The sequence below is a fragment of the Mauremys mutica genome, chromosome 6, assembly GCF_020497125.1.
Source record: "Mauremys mutica isolate MM-2020 ecotype Southern chromosome 6, ASM2049712v1, whole genome shotgun sequence".
In the NCBI taxonomy this organism is placed as follows: Eukaryota; Metazoa; Chordata; order Testudines; family Geoemydidae; genus Mauremys; species Mauremys mutica.
Genome location: NC_059077.1, coordinates 83,995,822 through 84,022,410, shown reverse-complemented (window position 1 = coordinate 84,022,410; position 26,589 = coordinate 83,995,822). Strand labels below are relative to the sequence as shown.

At 42.4% G+C, this 26,589-nt stretch overlaps 1 protein-coding gene across 4 annotated transcripts; it reads right to left on the bottom strand.

The window, feature by feature from the left end:
* Positions 1-301: 301 nt before the first annotated feature.
* Positions 302-26,589, bottom strand: HSD17B3 (hydroxysteroid 17-beta dehydrogenase 3). 4 transcript variants are annotated; one of them, XM_045022511.1, is made up of 12 exons: positions 26,340-26,587; positions 23,068-23,114; positions 16,874-16,949; positions 13,817-13,924; positions 12,843-12,910; positions 12,543-12,614; positions 8,635-8,670; positions 5,965-5,999; positions 4,870-4,951; positions 2,066-2,131; positions 1,632-1,781; positions 302-1,166 (listed from the first exon to the last, which is right to left on the bottom strand). In XM_045022511.1, exons 1-12 carry the CDS (start codon positions 26,491-26,493, stop codon positions 1,056-1,058), a joined length of 1,005 nt encoding a protein of 334 aa, XP_044878446.1. In that variant the 5' UTR covers positions 26,494-26,587; the 3' UTR covers positions 302-1,055. The 4 variants fall into 4 exon arrangements, with proteins under 4 accessions (XP_044878446.1, XP_044878447.1, XP_044878448.1 ...); XM_045022512.1 differs by lacking the exon at positions 26,340-26,587 and adding an exon at positions 23,834-24,019; XM_045022513.1 differs by lacking the exon at positions 2,066-2,131 and having other exon boundaries at positions 26,340-26,589.

The following is a 26,589-nucleotide window of genomic DNA, read 5'->3' as shown; positions in this document are numbered from 1 at the left end:
CTTCTGATGTAAGTCAGACTTACAATGAGATTTTAACATCATGTTTTATGTAAAGGAGCTGCTATGCTGTACTATGTCAGTGGGGTGGCAGTGTCTGGCATATGTCACTATATAGTTCTTTGTCACATGGCATCTTAAAGGAACTGCAGGAGTCATTAGGATCTATTTAGTGATTGAATTAAGTGGGAGCACAGCTTTACCTCTATCTTGCTTACACTACAGGGACATCCTCAGATCACATTTGGCCAACAAATGCAAATATATATTCACTCCTGCTGGTTTAAATAAGACTTCTGTTATCTGAATGTTTCTTTATTGAATAGCTTTTTGGAATGCACAAACAAAACAACATTGCAAAGTGTAAAAAATGCTCACTTCCTAATTCTACACAAAATAAAGAGAAGTTCTGAAAGTTATTTGGAAAACATTACACAATCTAGATTCAAAGTCTTCACCTTAAGCTTTCATCTTCCTGCAAACACAGAATTAGAAGTCACCATACTGGAGGTCCACCTAGTCCAGTATCCTGTCTGTGACAGGGATTCATATAAAATGCTTTGGAGGACTCCAAAGCCCTTTCCACTAATACACACTGTTCCTGCAAACTTCCAAAGCCCCTATGCACAGATTCCCTCCATCCTCTAAAACTTCTTCCCACGATCTCCTCCTCCTCCAGCAAAATCTGTGTGTCCTCCCACAAAAATCCAAAGCCCCTTCACAGATCATGCGAGTCTTCCTAAAAGCATCAAAGCAAACAAACCTATGTTTGGAAATAATGCAAATGGTCTTATTTGTAAACATCAAACACCTGTAGCTACCCACCATCTACAAGCTCAGTTTAAAGAAGCAAAAGCAGCTGTAGCATCCCATCCCTCTGTAACTGATCCAAAGCCCATTGAAGTCATTGGAAAAACATTGACTTCAATGGCCTTTGGATCAGGCCCTTAGCAAACTTCTTCAGTAAGCATGCTGGGCCAGAGCTGAATTTAGCCCCCAGAATTATAGTGTATGAAGCTAGGATTCACAATTTCACACGGTCTAAAAAGTTGATTTTGTTAGGGGCTCTTCCAGTTCCTCTTCAGGTAAGTCGGAAATGTGTTCAGGAACACCTCTTGAAATCTGTCACTATGGAATACCCACAACGGAATGAGCTGCAGGATGCACGCCTTCCAAACGTGAAACAAAAGCAAAACAAACAAAAAAGGGGGAGGGGAGTAAAAACAAATCATTACAAGCAGCTAGAAAGAAATCAAATCAGTGTTCATGTAGGTTATAATAATTAGCATTGAAAACGTTTGTGATACTGCTACAGTCAATATTTCGGGGGGGAGGGGGCAGGGAGGGTTCAGTTTCCAACTGATCGAATCTACTCATCTCAGTGATTTACTAAATTCCCTGCATTAACAGCTGCCATATGTAAGTACCTACTCTAGCTTGTACCTAACTCCCACTATGGTTAATTGGTGACATATATAAGCATCAACAATTCACGATCAGCAGTAAGCCTGTGCAGAATTTTTCATCTGGGGCCTGATCCAAAACCCCATGAAATCAAAGGGAAGACTCCAGTTGACTTCAAGGGCTTTGAATCAGTCCCAGGGAGCCCTGTAATAATTATTAAATTTAGTTACCAAGATCTCATGGGCTAAACAACCAAATGTCTCCTCTCCAACAGTAACATAAATCAGTGATTCTCTAACAAACTCCTCCGCAGTCTTTGTTATGAGATTGGGTTTTTGGTACATTGTCATTGGAGTAGAAACAGCATAAGGAGCCACCACCTGAAATAAAAGATCATTATTGACAATAATTAGTGTCTTTCATTGAGAAGGGTCCTTAACACATTATAGAGGGTACATGGAGCACCAGTGAAAGGGCAGCCACCTCTGGGCTGAAATGAGGAGAGGAAGCTTTTGTTTCACACCAGTGAGGAGGATATTTTAGCAGGGACACTGGGCCACTTAACGCTTCCACACGGGTGTCCAGCACTTCATGGGATTGGGCTCTGTGACTGGACTTCAAATATTCATGAAAATGAAGGCAAATAACAAAGATACTATATCACCTGTATGGTAATTCCCTTTGCCTTATATTCTGCTTGAAGTGCTTTGGAAAATGTGCATACAAAAGCCTAGAATTACAAAATTGAATAAACTTAGTCATAAGGAATTGAAATTACTTGTGTGCATATATGCATGCACATATACCCCTTACCAAAATGACCCAAATATTACCCAGGCTAAGGCCCAACTATGTGTGCAAAACCTAGTAATAAGTTACTTAGTGTATCCACCTGCTGTACCAGATTTAGAAAAGGTGGGTCTGAGTCTGATCTCACAGGTCTCTTGCACACAGATAAAGTTGTACCCACATTCCAGCACAAGTCAGACATGAAACAAGCACTAGTGTACAAGGGACTCAAAAGTATCCCAGGTTATGAAAATGCAGTTTTGAGGACACAGTGGTAAAAAAGCCTGAGCTGTGTTTTCACTAGCTGCTAGCACAGGTGCAGTTGTACCACTGCTGGAATATAACACATTCTTCTTTTGACACATGTGCCGAGACATCCACCCCACACCAGGCCTGCAGGGAGAAATTAGGCCAATAACCTATAGGCTACACCTGGAGGAAACCTAGGGTGTGCTAGGGCCTACTTGCAGATCAGTCTAGCTGGGGGGAGGAGCTGGGCAGGATCTATAAAGAAAGGAAGGTGGCAGGCGGGGTGGGTAACCTGCAGTTGCATTTCCTGATACAAGGGTAGGGCTGCCAGGCATCTGTTTTTTTACTGGAATGCCTGACCACTAAAAGTCTGGTCGGCAGCACAGCGGGGCTAAGGCAGGCTGCCTGACCTGGCTCTGCACGGCTCCCAGAAGCAGCCAGCATGTCTGGTTCCCAGGCACAGGGGCGGCCACGGTGGCTTCGCATGCTGCTCCTGCCCCAAGCACCGGCTCTGCAGCTTCCTTTGGCCAGGAACTGCAGCCAGTGGGAGCTGCAGGAGGGATGCCTGCAGGCACGGGCAGCGTGCAGAGCCCCCAGGCCCTTCTGCCTAGGAGCCAGATATGCCGGCCATCTCCAGAAGCCGCCTGAGATAAGCACTGCCTGGCCAGAGTCCACACTTTGAAAAAAACCTTCCCACATCCCAACCCCCCTGCCCCAGTTTGGAACCCCTTCCTGCACCCCAAACCCCTCATCCCCAGCTCCATCCCAGCCGTGAGCCCCCTCTCATGCCCAAACTCCCTCCAAGAGCCCACACCCCCTCCGGAACCCAACACCCCATCCCAACCCCATATCCCAGTCCAGTGAAAGTGAGTGAAGGTGGGGGAGAGCAAGCGATGGAGGGAGGGGGGATGGAGTGAGCAGGGGTGGGACCTCAGAGAAGGAGCAGGGCAGGGATGTTTGGTTTTGTGCCATTAGAAAGTTGGCAACCCTATGCAAGGGGGAAGAGTGGAAGTTTCTGATGTTCATGGACCCACATTGCAAAATTCAGATCCACAGGTGGATCCAGAACCCAATGTACCCATAGTTGAATATTGTTCCTGTTGGGACCATCTCTAGTCTGGAAATTTGGGGCCTGATTATCTGCCTTGCGCCTTGCATAGTATGTTACTCCTGTATAAACTGAGCAAAAACTGGGTGTAAAATACTATCAGGTCAGAATTGTCCACTCATTTACATCAATGGTAACATTTTACACCCACTTTGCACAGATCAATGACTATGCAAAGTGCAAGAAAAGAAGAAGGATGGTTTGGTTTTTAGGATACTAGCTTAGGACTAGATCTGGGTCCGAGTCCCTGCTTCACCACAGACATCCATGTGACACTGGGCACATCACAGCCTCTCTGTGCCTCAGTTTCTCATATCTAAAATGGGGATAATAGAGAAATGCTATCTTACAAGTGTCTTGTAAGTATAAATATATGAGTGTGAGGTTCTCAGATATATGGCCCCTGTTTCCATAATAAGTAGCTAAAAAGAGACATGCCAGTGGGTCATGAGAAATTTTTAGATAATGCTGGGACCAAGTTTTTTCAATCTAAAAATATTTGATTTGAATTTGATTTCACTTTTGAGTAGAGCCATGAGAAACTTAGGGAGGAGGGATAGCTCAGTGGTTTGAGCATTGGCCTGCTAAACCCAGGGTTGTGAGCTCAGTCCTTGAGGGGGCCACTTAGGGATCTGGGGCAAAATTGGTCCTGCTAGTGAAGGCAGGGGGCTGGACTCGACGACCTTTCAAGGTCCCTTCCAGTTCTAGGAGATTGGTATATCTCCTATTATTATAATAAAAAAACCCCACCTGAAAACTCAGGTTTCAATGTAGCTGAAACTTGGGCTAGATTTGTCTGGGTTTTGAGACACCTTAGGTGGAATGTCAACCAAACAAGAGCTGAGGCTTCAGCGTTTTATGGTTCTGAATGGAAATCATCAAAGTGAATCCTATCAGTATGAAGTTAAAATGTTGGGAGTTTTAACTCAAAGTGAAGCCTCCAAATGAAAAACAGGCCAGGCAACCCCAGCCTGCTGATTGTGGGGTGGCGGAGTGAGGGCAGCCAGGGGGCTGACTCCGCCCGCTCCCCACGTGTCTCCCATCTCCATCCTTCCACTACACAAAATTTTACCCTCCACTCTGCAAGCAGAATCTGTCATGTTTTGTGCATCTTCAGTCTTGAGTAAACCAGTTAGCCTGCCCCTACAGAAGTTCACCCTTGCCCTATTCTCTGCCTTAGTTTGGAGGGATTCTAGGAATATTGTGGTGGTGTTATTTAATTGTATCTGAAAATATCAACATTATAAGTCAGAGTCGCAGCTGGTGTGTTTTGGGTGAACATTTCAGCAACACTGATTTACAAAGCAATAAGAAAGACTTACTTTAGAAGCCGAATATATAGTATATAATGGACAAGGGAAGGTGCCCAAACCAGAAGAAAGGTTCAGAATAAGTCCTTTTTGTCTGAAATTCAAATTAAATTGTTACATTAACTTTGCCTTTTGCTATATTACAGTAGGATCTGGGTCCTGCATAAGATTAAAACTGCAGCCTTTTTCTCTAGAAGGCAGAACTCTTCTATTATACAAACAGAATAGGCTACATTCTCAAAGAGAGTCTTTAGAGCTTAATTAGGTACCAGCAAATACACAGACAGAAAATTTTATAAGTGTAACTTAAGTGAATAGTGCAACTGAAACCATGGGGAATTTTGCTCATGGTGTTGTACATCTGAACATGAATATTTTGTCAGATATTTGAAAAATTCAGAGAAAACAATTTATGCTTATAACTCTCCTTAACCAAACCATTCCTCTTCCCACTTCCTTCATTTGTGCCTTAATTTTCCCTATATGCAGTAAAAAGCATCTCTCAGCTATTTTCATAATAACCAAAGGGAAAATTAGTAAAAGGTAAAAGTTTGTCTTTATTGTTCCTGAAACAAAACTTTACTGTATCCTAAAATAAACATTTTCTCCTCACCCTTTTTAAATTCTTACAGATGAAAATTTAGTTATCAAAATTATGTCTTAAATATGTTCCCTTGAAACAGATAAGAAAAGGAACTTTTTACTCATGGAGCTGAATTAATTGCTCTTAGTAAATCAAGTTATTGTAACTTATCTTTAACACTTAAATACTATTATTCCAAACTCTACAGCTACCTTTAGAAAATACAAATGGGTGCAAAGGTATTTGCATGTCTAATTAGTTTCATAACGGGCAGGTTTACATATGCTATACAAGCATATCTTTTTTGTAAACTTAACCCAGTATATTACATCTTCTGATCTGCCCTATATTTTACCTTTTTGTTACAGTTTCTATCATTTGTTCACACAGCAGCAGGAGAGAAATTATACTGGGCATCGACCCACCAGGAACTTGAGTAGTTATTGCAGAACTAATTGGAGCTAGCAAATATTTGCTAGAATTAGAACGCACAGAAAGCTTAAGGGGAAAAATGGGAGTTTTACCTTGGCTCCATTTGTTTCAAAATTATTCGTGTCATCTACAAGAAATAAAAGGGCTATGAGTTACATTACTTCTCCCTGTGCTTTGTGTCTCTTTTTGTTATTGTTTTGTATGGTTTTGGGTTTTTTAAACAGAGAAAATGTGCTAACACATTAAGTTCTGAAAGCACAGGGGGTCTGAGCCAGAGCAGGTAGGTTAAAAATATACTTTGAAATTTTGGGGAAAGACAAGAAATTTTACTGGCACAGATTAGAACACATTGCGTTGAACTGTTGTCCAAAGTTTGCAAGGGTCAGTTTGATATGCAACGTTCTCCGGCTTATGCAAATCTTCTCCAAACTATCTGAATTTCATGAGCCTGCAATATTGGATCAAATATCTCAGTCTGTTTCTTGGTATTTCAGCATTTCCACTTCTGGTCCCAACTAGGATCAGAAAGTGCAAAAACACAATGTTTTTCCTTGTCTTATCAACTTTTTCAAGCCTCAGCGTAAAAGCTTTAGGTTCATTTTGAATTTCAAAGGTTGGGGTTGGATCTTAATTATTCGGTCAGCCATCTCTCTCACTCTAACCCTATTTTAGCAAAGCACTTAGGTATGTGCTCAAGTCCATCCCTATTTAGTGAAGCACTTATGCACATGCTTAACATTAAGCATGGATTTGAGTCCCTTTGAACTCATTGGGACTCCTCACGTGTTCAAAGACTTAGGCGTGGTCTACACTGGGGGGTGGGGGGAATCGACCTAAGATACGCAACTTCAGCTATGAGAATAGCATAGCTGAAGTCAACATATCTGTTTGACTTACCTCGTGTCCTCACGGTGCGGGGTCGATTGCGGCGGCTCCCCCGTCGACTTTGCTTCCGCCTCTTGCTGAGCTGGAGTTCATCAGTCGACGGGAGAGCAATTGGAGATTGATTTATCGCGTCTACACTACACGTGATAAATCGATCCCCAATAGATCGATCGCTACCTGCCAATCCAGCAGGTAGTGTAGACATACCCTTACATATGTGCTTAGCTTTTAAGGAGAAGAGCCTTGATAGACAACTTACAAAGAAAGGAAAGTGTAGCAATGTAAACTAGTGCAGATAACCCGGTGCTTAGTTCCAGGTCAGTAACGTGAAGGGGGTGAGAATGTGCATGCAGGTGGTTAAGCCTCATTTTCAAATTGGAATTTATGGAAGAAAGGATGGAGGCATCTCGTGTCCGAGTGGGTGAAGGGAGAAGGTGCCAGTCATAGTGTGCAAAGTGGGAAAAGGTTAAGAGATGAGTGGCTGGAAGACATCAATATGGAAAATTGCCATGAAGTTTCACTGGAACAAGGAGGGCAGAAGAGAGAGACTACAGTATCAATGAAAGCAGATGCCACAGGGGACATCCTGCCCCTATCAAATACGATGGCAAAAATCCCATTAACTTCACTGGAGCCAGGATTTCACCCCAGAATGTTTAAAGCTTGCAGGAGGTCATGATCAGGACAAAAATGAGAAACCAAGAGAAACATTTGAAGAGAGGATGGATCTCATCTGAGACATGGTTAATTCTTGTACCAGCATTTGGAATAGACTGAAGGGGGCAAGTGGCTTTGGGAGAGGTCAGAGAGGTGGAGGTTGCAGTAATCAGGGGAAGGCATCATCCAGGCCTGGAAAGGAAATTATTGTGGTGGAGGGGTAGAGAGGAATGTGCAGATTTTGTGGAAGTTTTATAGAAAGAAATGGCAGAAATAAAGAGTTTGTTTTAGTTGAACAAAATGAAAGGATTTATACTTCAAGCCCCACCCCCAAGAATTGTTTTGGGCTGTGTGCTCTACTTTAAAATCCAGACACCTTTCAAGAAGAGAGATTCTTTGGTAAGCAGTCAAAGCAATTCTCAGAGCAGAGCCTTTGAGAAAGTATGTGGTGTGATCAAACAGGTCAAACTGGGGGAAGTAGGTATGTTAGATATGGGGAGGAAACTCTTAACAATTAAAGAGGAGAGTCTGTCAATAAAGGCCTCTCGTGTCATGTTTATAAAGATATTAGCTAAGGTTGAGATGAACTATGAAGCATTTAGTTGTAGCTCAGGTTAACATGTTGCCCCAAACAGCAGAGCAACAAACCTTAATCAGAGCAGGGGAGGTGGTGAAATACTGACTGTGCTTGAAAGGGAAGGAGCTAATCAAAATTAGAGCTGGCCAGAGAACAGTTTTGTTTTGAAACGACTTATGAGGTTTTGAAATCTGTCTTCGGAAGGTTTGGTCAATCTGCAATGAATGTTTTCACAAGGTGGAATTGCATCCCATCCATTTTTTAAGCAAAAAGGTCAGGTTTTCAATCTCTCTCTCTCTCTCAGGCCAGTATGGACAAGAAGCTTTCCTGTCAAAGGTTTTGTCAAAATTGTTACATTTTTGCAAAATGTTTTGGCTTTGCCAAAACAGCCTATTTAGACAACCAAAAATATTTTGTTGAGAACTTTCTGACCAGCTCTAAGCAAAATGTTTCACACGTAGCAGAACCTAGCATGTTAATTAGACTCCTAAAATAATGCTCCCGATATGGCTCAGGATGAGCAGCTAAGAAGCCAGCCAAAATGCAAGGACATAAGAAAACTCATTGTCACTGTTTGAAACAATATCTTTCTCTGGTATAAATACATTTGTTTCTTTATACACTGAATGTGTGTGGTACATACCTTGGTAACAGAGATAATGTTGCAGCTGATGAGGTTCTTTTGGAAACAAGAAAACAATTCAAATATAGACACATTTTGAGAAGTCACTTAGCTGGCATTTATAACATGAGGGTTCAGTTTGCAAAGACTTCTAACAGAACATCCAGGGTAAAAAGAATTCAAAAGGAGGCTGCAAAAATGCATGCATATTTACCAAGACTGTATATGCAAATAACTATTTTCCTGCACAATTACCCAATTTGTCATTGTATGTTCATTTGTAAGTATGTTTATTTAGGGCCCAATTCTCCTCCCACTGAATTCAACAGTGCAACTTTCACCAATCTCAATGGCAGGGCTGGCCCACAACATTTTGGCACCTGAGGCAGGGAGCTCAAATGACGCCCCCATGCCCCTTTGCCTGGGCCAAAACTTTGAAAGGTCTCAATTCTGCCTTCTTCCTGTTCTACTCCTCTCATGGTACTGCTCTGCTACCTACCCCAATAAAGGAGAACTAACAACTTAAAACATCTTGCTCAAAAATTTTAAGTAACACTTAATTTTCAAATGCCTGAACAAAAATGTAACTTTTCTTGTCTTCATAGTAAACACTGGCATTTTTATCTGTTTGAATAATCAAAGTGGTGCTTTCCATGACTTCTTGGTTGCAAAGAAATTTGAACTGTTTCCTGAAGGTCCACAGTCTGGGCCAGCTCATGCTCTATTGAGATGGTTTCAAGGCTGACCAGCCTCTCCTGTGTCATTGTGGAGCGTAGATGTGTTTGTACTAACTTCAGCTTGGAGAAGCTGCGTTCTCCACTGGCAACTGTTACCAGAAATGTTAGAAGTATGCACAGAGCAACAAAAGCATTTGGACAGCGGGTGGTCATATTATTTGTTCCAGAACAACCTTTGAAGTTGATCCTGCTGAAATGTACTGGAAAGGGCTTACAGTTCATCACCTAAATCACTCGCATCAATATTGTGCATGTCATCATGTGATAACACTGTCTCTAGTGCTCTGCGTTGCTGGTGTAGGTCTTCTTCAGGTATAGTGAGGAGTTTTGGAATATCATACAACGTCCCAAATATACTGCTGTGTTCCTTGAGCTGCATTAAACGTTCTTCAACTGACAGTATTGCACAATCTAGCACCTGGTTAAAGAATTCAACTTTGAATTGTTGTTTGGGGGTCTCTTATGGGATTATCTCGAGCCTCGTAATCAAAATGTCTTCTTCAGTGACTCTTGTATTCTTGAATGGGTGGGAAAATAGCTTCAGTGTGAAGTTCCTCTGCCAACTTATGTGCATTCTTCAGAACATTTTGAAATCCCTTATGTGACCGGTAAGACTGTAGGTATGACTTTGCTTTGTCCAGTTGTTCCATTGCTCCAGATATATCAAAATCACCACCTTGGAGTCTCTTGCTTATAACATTTATTTCAAACAGTATGTCATGCCACAACACTAAGCCACACAGAAATTTGAAGTTATGTACGTTTCTGGTGATCCCATTTCCCGCTGCCACTGTTCTCCCATGAACAGTTCCTGTCATAGCATTACCCTCCATAATGGCAACTATGGCATCATCTATCTTCCCAATTTGGTGTTTGATAGGCTTTATCGTCTCCACTCCACTTTCCCATCATGTAGCACTCAGCGGTTTCAGTGTCAGAGAGGATGTTCCCTGATGTTGCTTCAAAATTTGCCATTGATGAGTTGATGCAGAGAAAAATACATAGATGCTTTGGATTACATTAAAAAACTCAGCAGCCTCACTAGAAACTGATGCTGCATCACTGACCACCAAGTTCAATGATTGAGAACTGCATGCAGGGGCGGCTCTAGGCACCAGCAAAACAAGCTGGTGCCTAGGGCGGCAAAATCTAGGGGGCGTCCCCTGCGGCTGGGGGGGGCGGCAGGCTGGGCCGGCGGACCTGCCGCAGTCATGCCTGCGGGAGGTCCACCGGAGCCCCGGGACGACTGGACCTGCCGCAGGCATGACTGCGGAGGGGGCGCTCGTCCCGCGGCTCGGCTGGACCTCCCGCAGGCATGACTGCGGCAGCTCAAGCGGAGCCGCCGGACCCGCGAACCGTCCGCAGCCGCGGGAGGTCCAGCCGAGCCACGTGGGACCAGCGGTCCCTCTGCAGTCATGCCCGCGGGAGGTCCGCTGCTCCCGCGGCTCCGGGGCGCCTCCCGCGCATGACTGCTTGGGGCGGCCAAAAACGTAGAGCCGCCCCTGACTGCATGGGACAAAAAAAGCTCGAGGGTTTAACTCTCGGATCCGTGTCTGCACTCCTCTGTTCTTTCCTCTCATGTTGGCACCAGTATTGTAGCCCTGACCTCTCATGTCAGCTATCGCAATTCTGTATCTTCCAGCTTTTAAAAAAGTACATTTATCATACCAGCTCCTGTAGTATCATCAATGTCAATAAATTCTAGAAAATGCTCTCTGACAATCACCATTGCAGGGACGATTTCACTAGGTTCTGTTGTTGTTACAAAACGCACCATTAAAGTCATTTTTCTGTATGGCTGATGTCAGGTGTGCAGTCCAGAATAACAGAGTAATATCTTGCTGACTTCAGATCTGCCACAATCTTCTGTTTGACTTTTGTTGCCAGGAACTGTATGGTCTCATTTTGAATTGTTTTTCCAAGGTAGTGGTGTGTGTACATTTCTTGGTTGGTGACTCTTCTTAGATGCTCCTGGAGTACAGCATCAGCCATCAGCTTCACAATTTTAAGGAAGTTTCCATTGTTCGGCACATACAACTGATCTGAAGTGCCCCGCAGTGCTAGGTTTTGGGGAGCAAGCATTCTCACAATGGCAATGAGCCTTTTCAGAACATTTTGCCAGTAAAGAGACTCTGATGCAATCTTCTTTTGATGCTGATCATCTATGGTGGCCTTTAACCTTAGTCTCATCTCAAGCTCTTTCCACCTACGGAATGCTCTCTGATGATTTGCTGCCTTCTCATGGCATGCCAGATTTCTAGACAGATTTTTCCAGTCCGTTGTTCCTGTAGAACCCAATGTGGCTGGGACATTAGACTGGAAGAGTTTGCAACAAAAACAGTATGCAGCATTTTGGGTTTTTGAGTACATAAGCCATGGCCTCTCCACTTTGTCACCACTGCGGATTTCATGCCAGTAATGTGTTGGATGGAAACTTCCATTTTCATTGTCTTTGGGGGACATGAGGTTTTTCGCCTGCTGTGGCCCATGCAGTACAAGGAAGTCCCTCAGGCTACTGCTCAAGTGGGTCCACAGTCCTGGATCATCTAGACTTAAGGAACTAAACTCAGCAGCAGCTGTTTCTTGCACCTCCACCACACTCTTCTCTGATCTACACTTTTCTTCAGGAATGTGCATGGTTACATCCATTTGAGATGGAGATATGTATGCTGCAGTAGCTGCCAGGTCACCTGCACTCTGACTAACTGGAAGATCAGGCATCTCCTCACTATTCACATCCTCACTGGGGCCGGAAGGCTCACCATGAACATTTGTGTCTATGTGTCTCAGGAGAGCTCCATCCTGCTTAGGTAGAAAAGCTTCCTTTGCTTTCTTTCTTTTTTCTGAATGCTGCCCCAGAGGGGCGTTTTCTTCTTTCACTCATGACTGCTGTTCTGTGCCAGCTATAGTGGCTCTCAACACTCAATTTAAGGGGACAAATAAGCAGGCTGGTAGCAGGGCCTGAGTGAGGGAAGATATCAGCATCTTAAGGGCCTAACTGGCTTCTACTACTTCAGTTGACTGCCTGTTCTCCTCAAGTGGATTCAGGGAAGCAGCAGGAAACAGGAAGCTCCCTGAGAAGCTGGTGTTAATCAGTCCAGGCTCCTGGGGGTGCTAGAGAGGTACATAAGAGGCTCCTCCTCCTCCTCTCTCTCCCTGCAGCTCCTGCTGCTTTCTGTTATTCCCTCTCACCTTTTCTCCTGCCTCCCTGTTATGTCTCGTGTCCTTCCTCCTCCAGCACAGCACTCCACCATCTCTGTGCATCTAGAGCAGAGAGATACATATGCACCAGCAGCAGACACAATTTTCTACACTCTGGGTCCTAGTGCCCCATCTTCCCCCAGTCTGGTACCTGAGGCAGCCGCCTCAGTTTGCCTCATTGTAAGGCCAGCCCTGCTCAATGGATGCAGGATCTGTCCCTTAGTAAATGGAACCTCCGGCCCTAATTGTTACATTGCAAGAAAAAACAACAGTACTACAACATAATCCTACCTCGTCTGTGTCTACTCCATTAAGGAAACGGCATGGAAGAGGATTATGAAGCATTCCAACATTGTTAACTAATCAGGAAGGAAACAGAACAATAAGAACTATATTTGGATGAAGTGCATAGTTTAACTGGTTAAACAAAAGGTTTCTTCTTAAGAAGCTTTTAAGCTGTATGTGAAGAGAAATGCTGTTAGTGACCCATCTTGTTCCCACTGAAATCAAAGCCATCAATATTGACCTCAGTAGAACCAAACCAGGCTACTACTGGATTTTTTTTTGATTAATTAAAGGATACTTAAAAATACTTTGTTCCTATTCATATCACCAGGGCCGGCTTCAGGCACCAGCTCAGCAAGCAGGTGCTTGGGGCGGCCAAGGGGAAGGGGCGGCACGTCGGGCTCTTCGGCAGCAATTCAGTGGCGGGTCCCTTGGTCCCTCTTGGAGGGGAGGACCTGCCACCGAATTGCTGCCGATCGCGGCATTTTTTTTTTTCCCCCACCGCTTGGGGCGGCAAAAACCCTGGAGCCGACCCTGCATATCACTCCAGTTAGCTTTAACCAAAAGTTCATTTATAGTGGTTTTCAGGTTCAATGCAAGAATTCCACACAGCTGTAAAACAAATACTGAAAATGAATTAATTGAGACTAAACAGGGACAGTCACCAAATAAAATGGATGGTGGTAGATTGGCTTAGATGGTAAAAGAAATTACTGTACCCTATTAGAGAAATAGGGAACCATAGAGTGCATTGATTCACCTCTACAACCTGTATAATAAACAACTAAAAACAGTGTATTAAGCAAGTGCACACTTGGTTTTAATAACATCTGCATGTTAGTTAGTGTCATATACACCATGTTCTAAAACAAGTGATGCCAATTTATAGTTGCATAATAAACTGCAATTATTTAAATGAATTTGTATTTATATAATGTATTGTAAAAATACTCTTCAATTAATGGGTCTAATTAACTTACCCAAAATGCCAATTTCTAAGCCTTGAAGACATTCTTCAATATTCTCATATATGTAATCTTTTGTAAAGTCAGCTTGTATGATCTTCACATTTCTACCTGTGGCCTGTTCTGTAATTAACAACACAAAGTGTCTTTATATATAAATAGAGAGAGAGAATTGTAATCAAGAGGAATGAGCCAAAGAACTTGGTTCACCCTTTTGTATTGCACTCTGTACTACATGCAGCTGTTTCAACTCCCTTGCTTTTTAAGAGTAATCAAAATATAAGCAAAAGGCACTTTCCGTAACACATTTTTTAAGGAAAATGTAGGGTCAATTTCTGCCCTGAAATCTGTGGGCGCTCTGCCCAAATATCAAGACAAAATTTAGCCCCCTTATTAGAAATAATATAAATAATACAAAACTTCTAACATTTCCCCCAATTATTGTAATGTTTATAGGAGAAGTGTTGCAATTTATTGAAAATGAACATGCTGACAGATCTTTGATGTAGACTCTATTTTATACAATTATTTTAAAAGTTTGCTTCTTTGTAAGATGAACATTTTAACAAGCAGAATTGGACTTTGCATTTTGGGGACAGGTTGGGAAACAATATTTTGCTGCCTCCCTCTGAAATATAGCCTATTTGTGTTATTCATAATCATACCATTGTAAGATGGGCCAGTCTAAGGATTTTAGGAAGAATTATTGAGGCAACTCTTTGGGATACACCTCAACTTTGACTCATTTTACATAAAAGGGAAATGGGAGCATCTATAATCTCTACCCCTCCCCCACACCTACCCCTCCTGCTGCAGAAGTGGAATCCAGCTGCAGAATCCTGTCTCTGAGTTGTTTGGTTTATATCCCGTTTACAGTTTCAATGCTGCCTTCACATAGAAGAGAAGATGACTGACTGACTTCAAAAATGAAAGCTGAAATTCTCTGTTGGAGAGCTCAAATTATAACTCTGCTAACAAGGGGGCCCACATGAGAAATAGTTACTACTCCACCTGCTTTCAGGTTTCATGATCATCTTGAACCTCCGACCAGGTTTGTTGAAAGATTTGCTAAGTGAATCTAGGACCAGTTGAAAGGCTTTCGCCTCCTCCCTTTCTTGAACAGTGATCTGAACACACACATTTGTCAGCAATGGAAATGCAGAGACCATTTCAGGTGCACATAGACTCCAGAAAGTCTAGGAGCTCCCTTCATTGAAATGGAAACTGATTCTATAGCTGTACGGAATTGGACTTTGTATCTAACTTTCCTATGTGCTTCTTTTATGTCGCCAGCTAGTGTCACCAGAGCTTGGCCTTTTGGTGGGGGGAGAGGGAGACCCTAATCTCCACAGAAATTGCAAGCTTCTAATTCCACTTCAGTTATCAGCATATCTTCAGATTTGGCAAGAGCTTGCTTCTTCTGTACATCTGAGTTCTGCTTGGGGCAGGACAGCAGGGAGGCTGTCAGGAAGCCAATTATGGCCCCATGATTCTGCGGTCCAGTCTGTGCCAGCCCTGGCATGACTTAGAGAATCGGTGTTATGGAGTGGAGCAGAGCTCCAGCCTGTTCCCTCCCTGCCCCCCACCCCCCACCTTGTATGCTGTGGGGTGAAAATAGCAGGTGCAGGAGCCAGCTCCATCAGGTTTATGCCATCTGAGCCTCCACACTTGACTAGCACAAAGGACCCTGAGCCAATTGCAGAATCTAGCCCTAAATTTACAGGGAAAGACTCCGGCAACAGCACCTTTCCTCACTACTGTGAAAGCCTCTGGCGGCATGGAGCTCATGAAGCCTTTCTCTGCTGCCTCATCTCTTCCAGAGCCTTCCACACACAGATATAGCTGCACACCATAGTGTGGACACCCGGTTGAAAAGGGACCCTAGCATCTCCAGTCAGTACTGCTGACTGGGCCACTAAAAGTCCTGTTGGCCACTGCAGGGCTGGCTAGCTCCCTGCCGGGCTCCGCGCAGCTCCCAGGAAGTGACTGGCATGTCCCTCTTGCTCAGGAACAGCCATGGGGGCTCTGCATGCCCCTTCCCCAAGCACCTGGGAGCTGCCTAAGGTAAACGCTGCCTGGAGCCCATGCCCCAAACCCCCTCCCACACCCCTGCCCCAGCTGAGAACCCCCTCCCACACCCAACCCCCCCACCCCCGGAGCCCACACCCCATCCCATCCCCAAACCCCTGTCCCAGCCTGGAGCCCCCTCCTGCACCTCAAACACCTCATCCCGAGCCCTCACCCCCTCCCGCATCCCAACCCTCTGCCCCAGCCCAGTGAAAATGAGCAAGTGAGCAAGGGTGGGGGAGAGCAAATGACGGAGGGAGGGGAGATGGAGTGAATGGGGAGTGGAGCCTCCGGGAAGGGGCAGGCAGGGCAAGGGTGTTCGGTTTTCTGCAGTTAGAAAGTTGGCAACCCTATGTGACATTTAGCTATACATACATTACACACTGCCGCCCAATGGTTTGTAGTGTAAATATAGCCTTAGTTTTATGGTTTGATCAATGTTTTACATACACTACACAAAATGTATTACATTAGTAGCCTAATCGCTATAACGGCTCTACTTATCTCTTTTTTTCTCAAATCTTATCTTGATTTTTTTTAAAGGCCTTCCTGTCTGAATAGGTGGAAATTTTACTCTACATTCCAACAGTTGAGATAAATGTTTTCTTAATGCTGGATTTCTGCCCATGTAGAATTCCAATTCTGGGAATTTCTATGGCACAACTGTAACTCATGGGGCTGAATGTGTCAAAAGAGTCATCTTTTTCAACTGGAGGAGGAGGAGGTGTTCTCTATGGGTTAAAGTACATGGCTGAGAATAAGGAGGTGCGGGTTCAATAACCAGCCCTACCACACATTTATGTGACCGTTTAAAAATTAATCTCTGTGCCTTCGCAAAGTATTCCTATCTGTCAGTTGGGGGTAATGATACTCATCTACTTCACAGAGTAGTATGAGAGTTAATGTTTTGTAAACACTTTGGGAACAGAATCCCGGGTCTCATGAATCCAGTGCCCTACCACACCACACTGCCTGTCACAGTTATCTTCAGATTTAAACACTTACCAATTTCAGTGGCGACTTTCTGCAGTTTTTCAAGTGTTCTGCTTATCATAACAATATTTAATCCATGTTTTGCCAGCTACAAAAGAGGTGTTTAAAATTATTAAAACCGATGACATTTTGGTGATGAGAACATTAAGTGACTTTTTTAGCTTTCAAGACTCTGCATTTTATTTAATATTTCATTTACTTTCAGGCACCCATCACCGTGCTATCTGGAGACACGACAAAAATTAAAACCAAGCAACACATTAGTTAAACTGCTTATAGGAGCTGCACAAACATCCCCCTCCCTATATGATCCTGACCCATCATAACAAAACACTCTGAGCGTCAATCTATAGCCAGACAAAAGGTTTGCCAAAACAATGTCCCTTGAGCCCTTTCTGAAAGACTCTAATTAACTGACAGATGGAGAGCAATTCCACCTGATATTTCCAATCAGGGGCCTTCTGCAGTAGAACTGACTTCCCCATTAATTCACCAGAACCTGAATTTGTTGACCTCCAGGTCACTCTATAATATTTCGTCTTTTTCCAAGCTTTTTTCCCCCCCTGAGAAAAGGGGCTAAATGGGTTATATTGAATAGTGGGAGGGTCCTAATAGTGGGATGAGTTTTAAAAGGATTATATATTTTGGACTTTGGTTAGAATTTATATATATCTCCCATGTCCCCAAAACGTGAATGAGAGATTTTTTTTAAATAAAGTGAAGTAAATGAACAAGCAAGAGTTTTTGTGCACACCACAGCACATCCATTAAAATGTAGGCAAGAATTTAGGTTTGTAGATGCAAACACTTTTTAACATAAGTCTGTTTATAGTTGATGAGGTAATGTGAACATAATACAAAACAAATAGTCATATTCTCCCCTTATTCTTATGGCTTCTTGTGGTAATTCTTGGTCTAGCAGCAATCAGTTTGCAGGCAGCCAGCCTAGAGTAAAGTGGGGTGAGTTGTATCTCTCTGTTTTAAGGAGCAGCCTGCTTTCTCTCTCTCTGTTTTTGGGATCTTGTGTGTTATAATTCTGAAGTCTAAGAAATAAAGTAGTGTTAGGTTGCAACCTTCCAGCAAGAGTATTTTATGTTTGTATTTAACTTCTGTGTGTGTGTGTGTGTGTGTGTGTGTGTGTGTGTGTGTGTGTGTGTATATATATATATATATATATATATACACACACACACACATCCCATGAACATAAATATTTCAACTCCCAATTAGAGCTTTGTGCACAGATTGAAAGTAGAATATGTCCCAGCTTGTAGACTGTATGTTTTTAACAAGCTGAAGTTGCACTAGAGCTTGGGTGCATGATCAGAAAAGAGTTCAGCTGAAGCTAGAAAGCTGCCCACAGAAGCAGGGAGAGGCAGAGTTAAATGAATGTGCACAAAGATAAGGCCAACTTCATCTGAAAGTACCAGGTTTACTTAGAGAGTAAGGAACTAGCTGATGAAGCCCACACACTGAAAAGGCATTCATTTCTGTAACTGACTCCCTGCAATGCTTTTCCCCCTAAATCTATTTGAAGGAAACAGTTTGTCCCATTGAGCCTCCCTGAAACAATGAAAAGAATGTTAAGAAATAAGGACCTTTGTTTAAAAATTCGCTACATCGAGAGTATGAGGGGGAGATTGTCCACTAAATGTATTGGAAACAACCATTTGCATTTTCAGCACAAAGCCCATTCTCACAGTTCTGAGCTTCTGGAGACTCTTACATAATTGTCCGGTGCTACAAAGAGACAGGCAAACACTTAGACACTGTGGCGTTTTGAAAGCTCACTTTAAGGGCTGCATTTGAAGTACTCAGGAAGAGAACTCTAATTGTCTGCGTACTGGCAAATTTCCCTTTGTCCATATTAAGCTTGACTCAAGCTGTTTCCAATCCATTCGGAAGGCAACGGAGACATGGTCGCTGTTTCCATGGTCACTCATTCCAAGTTGTAATTTGGGGACCATTTAGATGGGTTTTTTAAGCATTCAGATCCATGCTGGTAATATAAATATCATCATCAAAAATTGAGCTATTTTTCTGAGCTTCTGTTTTAATAAATGTATTTCACTGATTTTTATTGCAGTTTGTTGAAAAAAGTAAATGATAATGATTTTCATTGCTAAGACCTTGCATGCCAAATTTCAGCCAAGAAAAAATGTTTATGGCCAGCTAATAAACCCTAATAAACAGTGATCATTATGGAAGAGTGGGCGTCATTTTAGCTTCTCTATAGCAGGCTGGAAATGCGACGTGATGATGGCCAATTTTTAATGCAAAAGACAGTTGGAAAATACCACTCTACTTGGGCTTGTATACTATGACCTTGTCTGTATTGAGAAAATTCATTTTTAATCATTCATGTTTAAAGGCCAAGTCTATTAGTAAAAACATCTTTGTTAAAATACTTTCTAAGACAATGCATTTTCCTAATACAGACAAGGCCTGTGATGCAGGTAGAAAATAGAATTCCCCACTGCAGATGAGAGCAAGCCCAAGCTCCCAGCATTATGCAACATAAACCTGTTTGTATTAGGAAATCCTGACTCCCAGTGGTAAAGGATTTAAATGCTCATGAACTTCTGGGATTCCTAAAAGGCAAGATCATCATTACTACTTCCAGCAGTGACAAATGTCTAAGTATGTTGAAACAGCTTAATAGAAGGCTTAGGCAGGCATTGTAGTGTGCAACGAAAGGCTTTCACACACATCAAACGAGTAAAAAAAACACTATGCCTTATAGTGCATTTTTGCAGCTTACAGAATAAGCCAAGTTTTCAAATAGCTAGAGCCACATGCAAAACTGCACAGATTTTGGGCCTCATTTGTACATGCTATTACTGCAGCTGCACACACAAACTGGCGATCCTCAGACCAGATCATAAGAACTTAAAATTGCAGGATTATGATTTATGGAAAAGTTGTTCTAGATTTCTAGAGATTTGTAAAAGCTATTAGATATATTTTTTTCTCTACGATCTATACAGTGGGATTTTTGGCAGGACTGGCATCCCCACTCATTTTTTTTTCTTTTAATTTCTCGCAGTTCAAACCCGTGAGACCTGTCTGACTCAAATCTCTCAACAATTATGTGGCCCAAAGGAAGTAGGATAGGAGAGAAGGATTGCAAAAATGAAGCTCACCAAAAGGAGAAATGGATTCTGCAAAACTGCTTAAAAATGTTTCCTCTGGTGCTACTGCTACAACAAACCTAAAATATTTGTGTCAGCAGAAGGATTTAATGGGAAACTCCTGCAACACAGTAAAATAATGAATCAACTGGAATAAGGCAATTCAAGCCATAATTAATTTTCTCCAGATTGTAAATAACATGCTAAGTTTTAACAAATCACACAAAGGGTTTCCCAAACACCAAAGCTTATATTATATGGAATTCCTTGCTCTCAGAAATGATCTAATAAAACCCTGATTTAAGCAAATCAACCTTAAATGTTTAAAGATATGAAGCTATTAATAAACAAGGAAAGTTGTTGTCAAAAATTGCCCAGTTCAGCTGAGCCAGTGACATCCAGAGACCTGTGCTTTCACTTCAGCTCAGCAAGTTCAGGGTGTTTAGAAATGCTGAGCCACAAGCCTTACATAAATATGGGTCTTCATATTAGCTGAGCAAAGTAGAAGTGCTCAGCCAGTAATACTCACAGAAGTCTGTCCCTTGACATCATTCCAGGAAGATAGAAGTGTCAAGCCTGTAAACTGCCAAAGGCCAATGCATTGACATGCTAAAAATGCAGTGGCCTAAGACTTGACATAATCCCAGCAAGCTGTGGCTGCTGAGCCAGTAATATTTACAGAGACCTGTGCCTTGAGATCAGTTTAGCAAGTCTGAAGCACTGAGCCCTATGCCTTGACATCAGCCCCAGGCGCTAAAGGTCCAGAACCAGAGGACCTCACAGAAATCTGTTCATGAAATCAGCCAGCAAGCTAGAGCCTAGTAACCTCAGAGCGGTCTCTGCCTTGATATCAGACTAGCCAGCTTGAGGAACTGAGCCAGTATTGTCACAGAGGCCTGTTCCTTAACATCAGCCCAAGAAGCTGGAAATGCTGATCTAGAGACCTCACGGGAGCCTGGATTTTCACATCAGCCCAATATGCTAGAGGGCTCATCCAGTGGTCTCACAAAGGCCTGAACTTTAATACAAATCCAGAAAACTGTAAGTACTGAGTCAATTGCTTCCACAAGCCCTGTGACATTAGCAAGCTATAACTGTCATGCCAGTAACATTATGCCTTTACATCAACCCAGAAAACTAGATATGCTGAGCCAGGAACCCTCACAGGGGCCATCCCTCGTCATCCCACCTGCAGAGATCTGTCCTCTGTTATAAACCCATAAGTGCAGAAGTGTTGAGCCAATACTCGTATAAAGGCCTTTTGGCTTCAACCCGGCAAACTAGAGGTGCTGAGGAGGAGACATCAGTGAGACCTGTGCCTTCACATCAGCCCAGAGAACATGAGGCACAGAGTCAGTAACCTCAGAGGGGCTTATACTTCAATATCAGTACAGCAAGGCAGAGGAGCCACGCCAGAAACTTCAAAGGGTCAGAGATATTTAACCAGTAGCCCCACAAAATCCTGTGCCTGCCAAATGAAGATGCTGAGCAGTGAGCTCACAGAGGCCTGTGCCTGGCATCTGCCATGTAGATTAGCTGAGCACCCTTTAAATCAATAAGGCTACTTGTGGAGTAAGGTCCTATTCAGCGTAAATAAAGATGGCAGAATCTGACTCTTACTCGTACTACAAAAGCCAAAATAATTAACAAATGCTCCACAGTAACTGGTTTCCAAAAGCGCACTCAATCTGTTCTACTCCTCCACAGTAACACAAAGCAGCCATAAATGTGTTTTAATTGTCCCATTAAGCCGAGTTTACAGTTGCTTTGCATTGCTCAAATAGCACAAAGCAACCAGTGTGCACTGAGTCTGACCCAGAACATTTGCAGGTGCACCTCTCTATGCATGCAAATCCCACATTTGTGTGGGCAACACAGCATTTGTAATAACACATGGTTAAATGTCATCCAAACATTCACTTATATGCACTGTTCCTCAAGTTCCACTTGTAGGTATTGCACTCATAAATGTATTTTTGAAGATGCAATTGGGCATGCATGCTAATTCCCCCTATTCTGCACATTTTTCCCCAGCTGATCCCCTCCCCACATCTGCCCATTCACTGAGAACTGGACCGAAGACAAGGGAAGGAGGAATGCAACTGACCCACTCTTCTGCATTGGAAGGATGTGATCTGGGAGGCTGTTTTGGACACAATAATTATAATAAAATAATAATAATAAAGAATAATAATAATAATAATAATGTTAAATTATAAATACTAGGCACTTTTGTTTATGCTTTATATGTTCAAACAAAATACAATACTGACAACCCCAAATGTTCAAAACCATACGTCAGACCCCTAATGTCATAAGATATGCTTTAAAATGTTTTTTTAAATGTTTTTTCTATGCCTTCTGGTTTTTTGTGCCATCAGATAACATTTTCAAGCTTTTCTCTGCAACCATGAGGGCTAGAAAAAAAATTCAATTAAAATTGAGATTCTGTCATAAATATTTGTTTCCAAGAGCAGGGGTATTAAGTAACCGAGCATGGAACTTTGCAATAAAATTGGCAATGCTATTAAATACTCACCCCTGTGAGGTAGCTATTATCATCCCAGTATTAAAACTGGGGAAATTGAGGCAAAAAGATTAAGGCCAACACTTTCAAATTTGTGTTTAAGGTTAGACACCCAAGTTTGAAATATTTGGCATTAGTGACTTCCTCAAAACAAAACCGCAGGTTAATTGAGAATGGAACCCAGGTCAATAGATTTTCCAGTCCCAAACTTAGTCTATTAGATTATATTGTCTCTTAAAGTGTATACTATATAATTATTACAGAATGCATGAAATCTTTAGGATCACTCAATACTTCCCAGTGATTTTCTTGTCACTATGGAAGCAGCTGGGGCTATTTAATGTGATTCTTCTAATTCTGAAAGTGAATGTCATATCACTAAGTGATAACATGAGTTATGCACATACACAAAAGAAAGATTAGGTCCTTAAGCGTGTATAATATTCTTAACTGTAGAATCAGTTTACTAAGTTGCAAAGAATGTTGGAAGGGAAGAAATTTACCATTCACCAATATTTCCACTTTGATTTTATAGGTGCTTATCTTACCTCCAGGGAATATGCTTTTCCAATTCCATCTCCTGCTCCTGTGACCACTAGGGGAAAAAAATAAATTTATAATCTTTTGTTCGTCCTTTCATTATTCAATCTTCATGCTTCAGAATTTCCTAAACACTAGTATCCAGTGCTCAAAGGGCTGGACTAAAAGTGAAAACTTTAGTATCTTTTTAGTTTTTTTCCCCACAGAACCTGCTTCCACTAATCAGTGATTAAATGCATTGTACAGAAAGTATGGCTTATACTTCCCCTTAAAGTGCAAGCAGAACAATAATTTGTACCAATGGTGTTTCATTCTAGATATTTCATTTATTGGCATTGTGACTTTTTCAACTAAGTATAATGATCACCTTATTTAGCTCTTTTCAATTTCAAGGTATTTTAATAACATTGACTAATTAATCCTTATATCAACCCTATTAGGTAGTTAGATCAGTATTATCCCCATTATAGATGGAGAAACTGAGTCAGAGACAAGCCAACTACCAAATGCCTTTGGTTAGGAAGAAATTTCTTGTGTAGGCATGTTGTGGCATAACTGTCCATTATGCTGGCTTTGCATTTTTTCTGAAGTATCGGAAACAGGATACCAAAGCAAACCAATGGACTCAATTCTTTTCTGCAATTCTTTTCTGTTCTAATCTCTCAGGAAGAGATTTTTTCAGTGGCACAAAGGGGCAGTTAGGAGCACAACCTGATTGAAAGTCATGGGAGGTGGATCTCTTGAAAATTCCAGCCTTACCCCATGTTTAAGTACCTGTCATGAATACCACCAACCCGGAGGAGTCTTCAGGTGACCTATAAAAATGCCACCGCGTTTCCTCCTCGCACCAACTAGTAGCAAAACCAAAATTTGCAATGAATGAATCTGGTCCTGCCAGTCTCCACTTCTCCCACATAGCCAGAGCTGGGTAGCATGCCAGGTCCTTTGCCTCTTCCCCACTCTACATGGCTCAGACCAGCCTACAGGTATGTTTACACTGCAATAAAACACCCTGCAGCTAGCCTGGGTCAGCTGACTCAGACTCAGGCTGTGGGCTATAAAATTGCACTGCAGCAGTTTGGACGCTGGCACCTCCCGCCTTGCAGGGTCTCAGAGCCCAGGCTCTAGCTTGAGCCTGAATGACTGCAGCACAATTTTATAGCCCCGCAACCTCAGCCTGAGTTAGCTAACCTGGGCCAGCCATGGGTTATTCATTGCAATGTAGACAATACCCTGCCTAGGTGGCTTGTAAATCACAGTAGCAGGTGTAGTTTCCCCAGTCTCCAGCTAGTGCAGAGGATGCAGGGAGTGAATCCAGGCCTGCCAGTCCCCACTATTCCCCACAGCCCAGTGAGGACCTAGTGTTGTCATGGACCACCCCTCTTGCACTATCACATTCACCCTGCTCGTGGACCTCACCTCTGAGCACCAGGACCCTTTCCATCCATCCACCTGTTCCTCATCCCCGTCTCCCTGTCCCTCTCTTTTTGCCTCCCTCTTCCCTTCAGTCTCTCCTCCATGCTCCTTTGCTCTGGCAAATTCTTCCCCACCACTCCAGTCCCATCTAGTCCACTTCTACCCCACCAAACCTTAAAATAGAATATCTTAATTTTTTAGATAACGTTTAAAGATGCTGCAATCTCCAAGCAGAACATACACAGACCACAACCAAAGCAAATTCGCCACCACGTACGTGTAACCCTTCTCCCTCCACTCTCCTACCCATTCTCTTCAATTTTGTTTTCACACATCCCATCATCTCTTCATTTGGTTTAAAATATCGTTGGGGTGGGCACCCAGCAAGTAGAATGCTTTGGGTGCCATATAAACAATCTGACCATAGGGAACAAACTGAACAATTCCCAGATAGCCCCAAGAAGTCTTCATAATAAATGGAATGAAATGGGCAATATGAGCATTAAAGGATTTTGTTTCATGAGAGTCTCTGGAAAATATGGATTTGGGTAGTCTGAATTATGAGAGAGAGTTTTTAATGCCAAGATTAGTTGTTAATACATACATCACTCCCTTTTTTCATATGGAGCCAGTAGCCCTTCAACAAAACAAGCAGGGATTGGTTAGACCAATAATTGAAAAATTAAAAAGCAGTAGTCTTTTGGGCAAAGCAGCAGACTTGACAGGTCTAGATCTGCCAATTTTAATTCTAGTGCCTTAGAATATCCTGTTTCATGTGATGCAATGAACTGCTTAAATAAACCAACCTCAATCCTGAGCCCATTGACTTAAATGGGGTCAGGATTTCAACCAGAGAACTTCCACTTAATGAAATCCACTCCCCACAGAGAGAGTCAGTGCTAGACTTGTGCCCCCACTGAAGTCCCACTTAATTCTTCAATGTAGGATTTATGGGTTATTTCAGTAGTGCCTGGGCATTGTGCTGGCCTTCTGAACAGGGGTGGATGCCACCCATCAGTAACAAAATGTAACATGTACAGTGAGATGTGATCTACTCCCATTAAAGTAAATGAGACCTGGATCTTGAGACTGCAATCTGGAGGGGAAAGTCTTTACACTAAAATTGGCATTTGATGCTGATGATGGCATCTTGCTATTAAGTGACCTCAACTGTGACACTCGCAATACAGGAATTCAGAAACAGCAATAAATCCTCAATCCTGCTTAATGCTAGTAGTTTAACAATCCTGAAAAAAAATCTCTCAGCATTCAGTATCAAGAAAATGTTTTATTTTTAAATACCAATATTCTTCCTTTGAGGACATGTGGTACCTTTCAAATGGAGCAGCCAAGTTTTGAGTCTACTGTAAATGTGGATGTTAATTAGATTACTATTGACAGGTAGCCACTTCAGGCAAATTACACTGGAACCAAGTTACCACAAACATAGGAAACAAGCTTCTGAGGATGGGGACATGCTAATGGTAAATTAGTTGCTTCATAAATGCTATATCAGAAAACTAAGGATATAGGCAATGTTATAAAACTAAAGCACTTCCAGCAGAGAAAAGGTGATAGAACTGGGATGTGTGCAGTATAGGGAAGGATGAAGAGGGAGTTAAATTCCATATATAGGTATTTAAAAAAAAGAACATATGGTGTTTTATAACCATTCTGATTATTTTCTTGTATTCCCAAGTACACTGAAATTTCTGGTTCATAAAAATTAATATCAGTGGAAACACCCCAGCAAAAGTTACAAGTTTAGTTCTTAAACGGGTTAGGGGGAGAACCACTCATGATTAATAACACAGAAATTCATCACTCAATTATAGCAGTAATAATGTGAAGAAAATTCCATTACCTGCCCATTCTCCCATTGACCGAAAGAAAGACTGAGGCAAAGCATTCCATACATATGGGAAAAAATACTTCAAAAATCTAATGCATTTCACCAGAGTAAACAGACAAATTAGACCCCCCAAAAGAGTGAGCAGCTGCTGTTGGAACTCTCCCATGGTAAACAGATCCAGTGAGCTTGGATGAAATACCGACACTATCTTCCCCTTAACTGCCGCCTAGCGCACTGCTACTCTCTGAGCATTGGCAGAGAA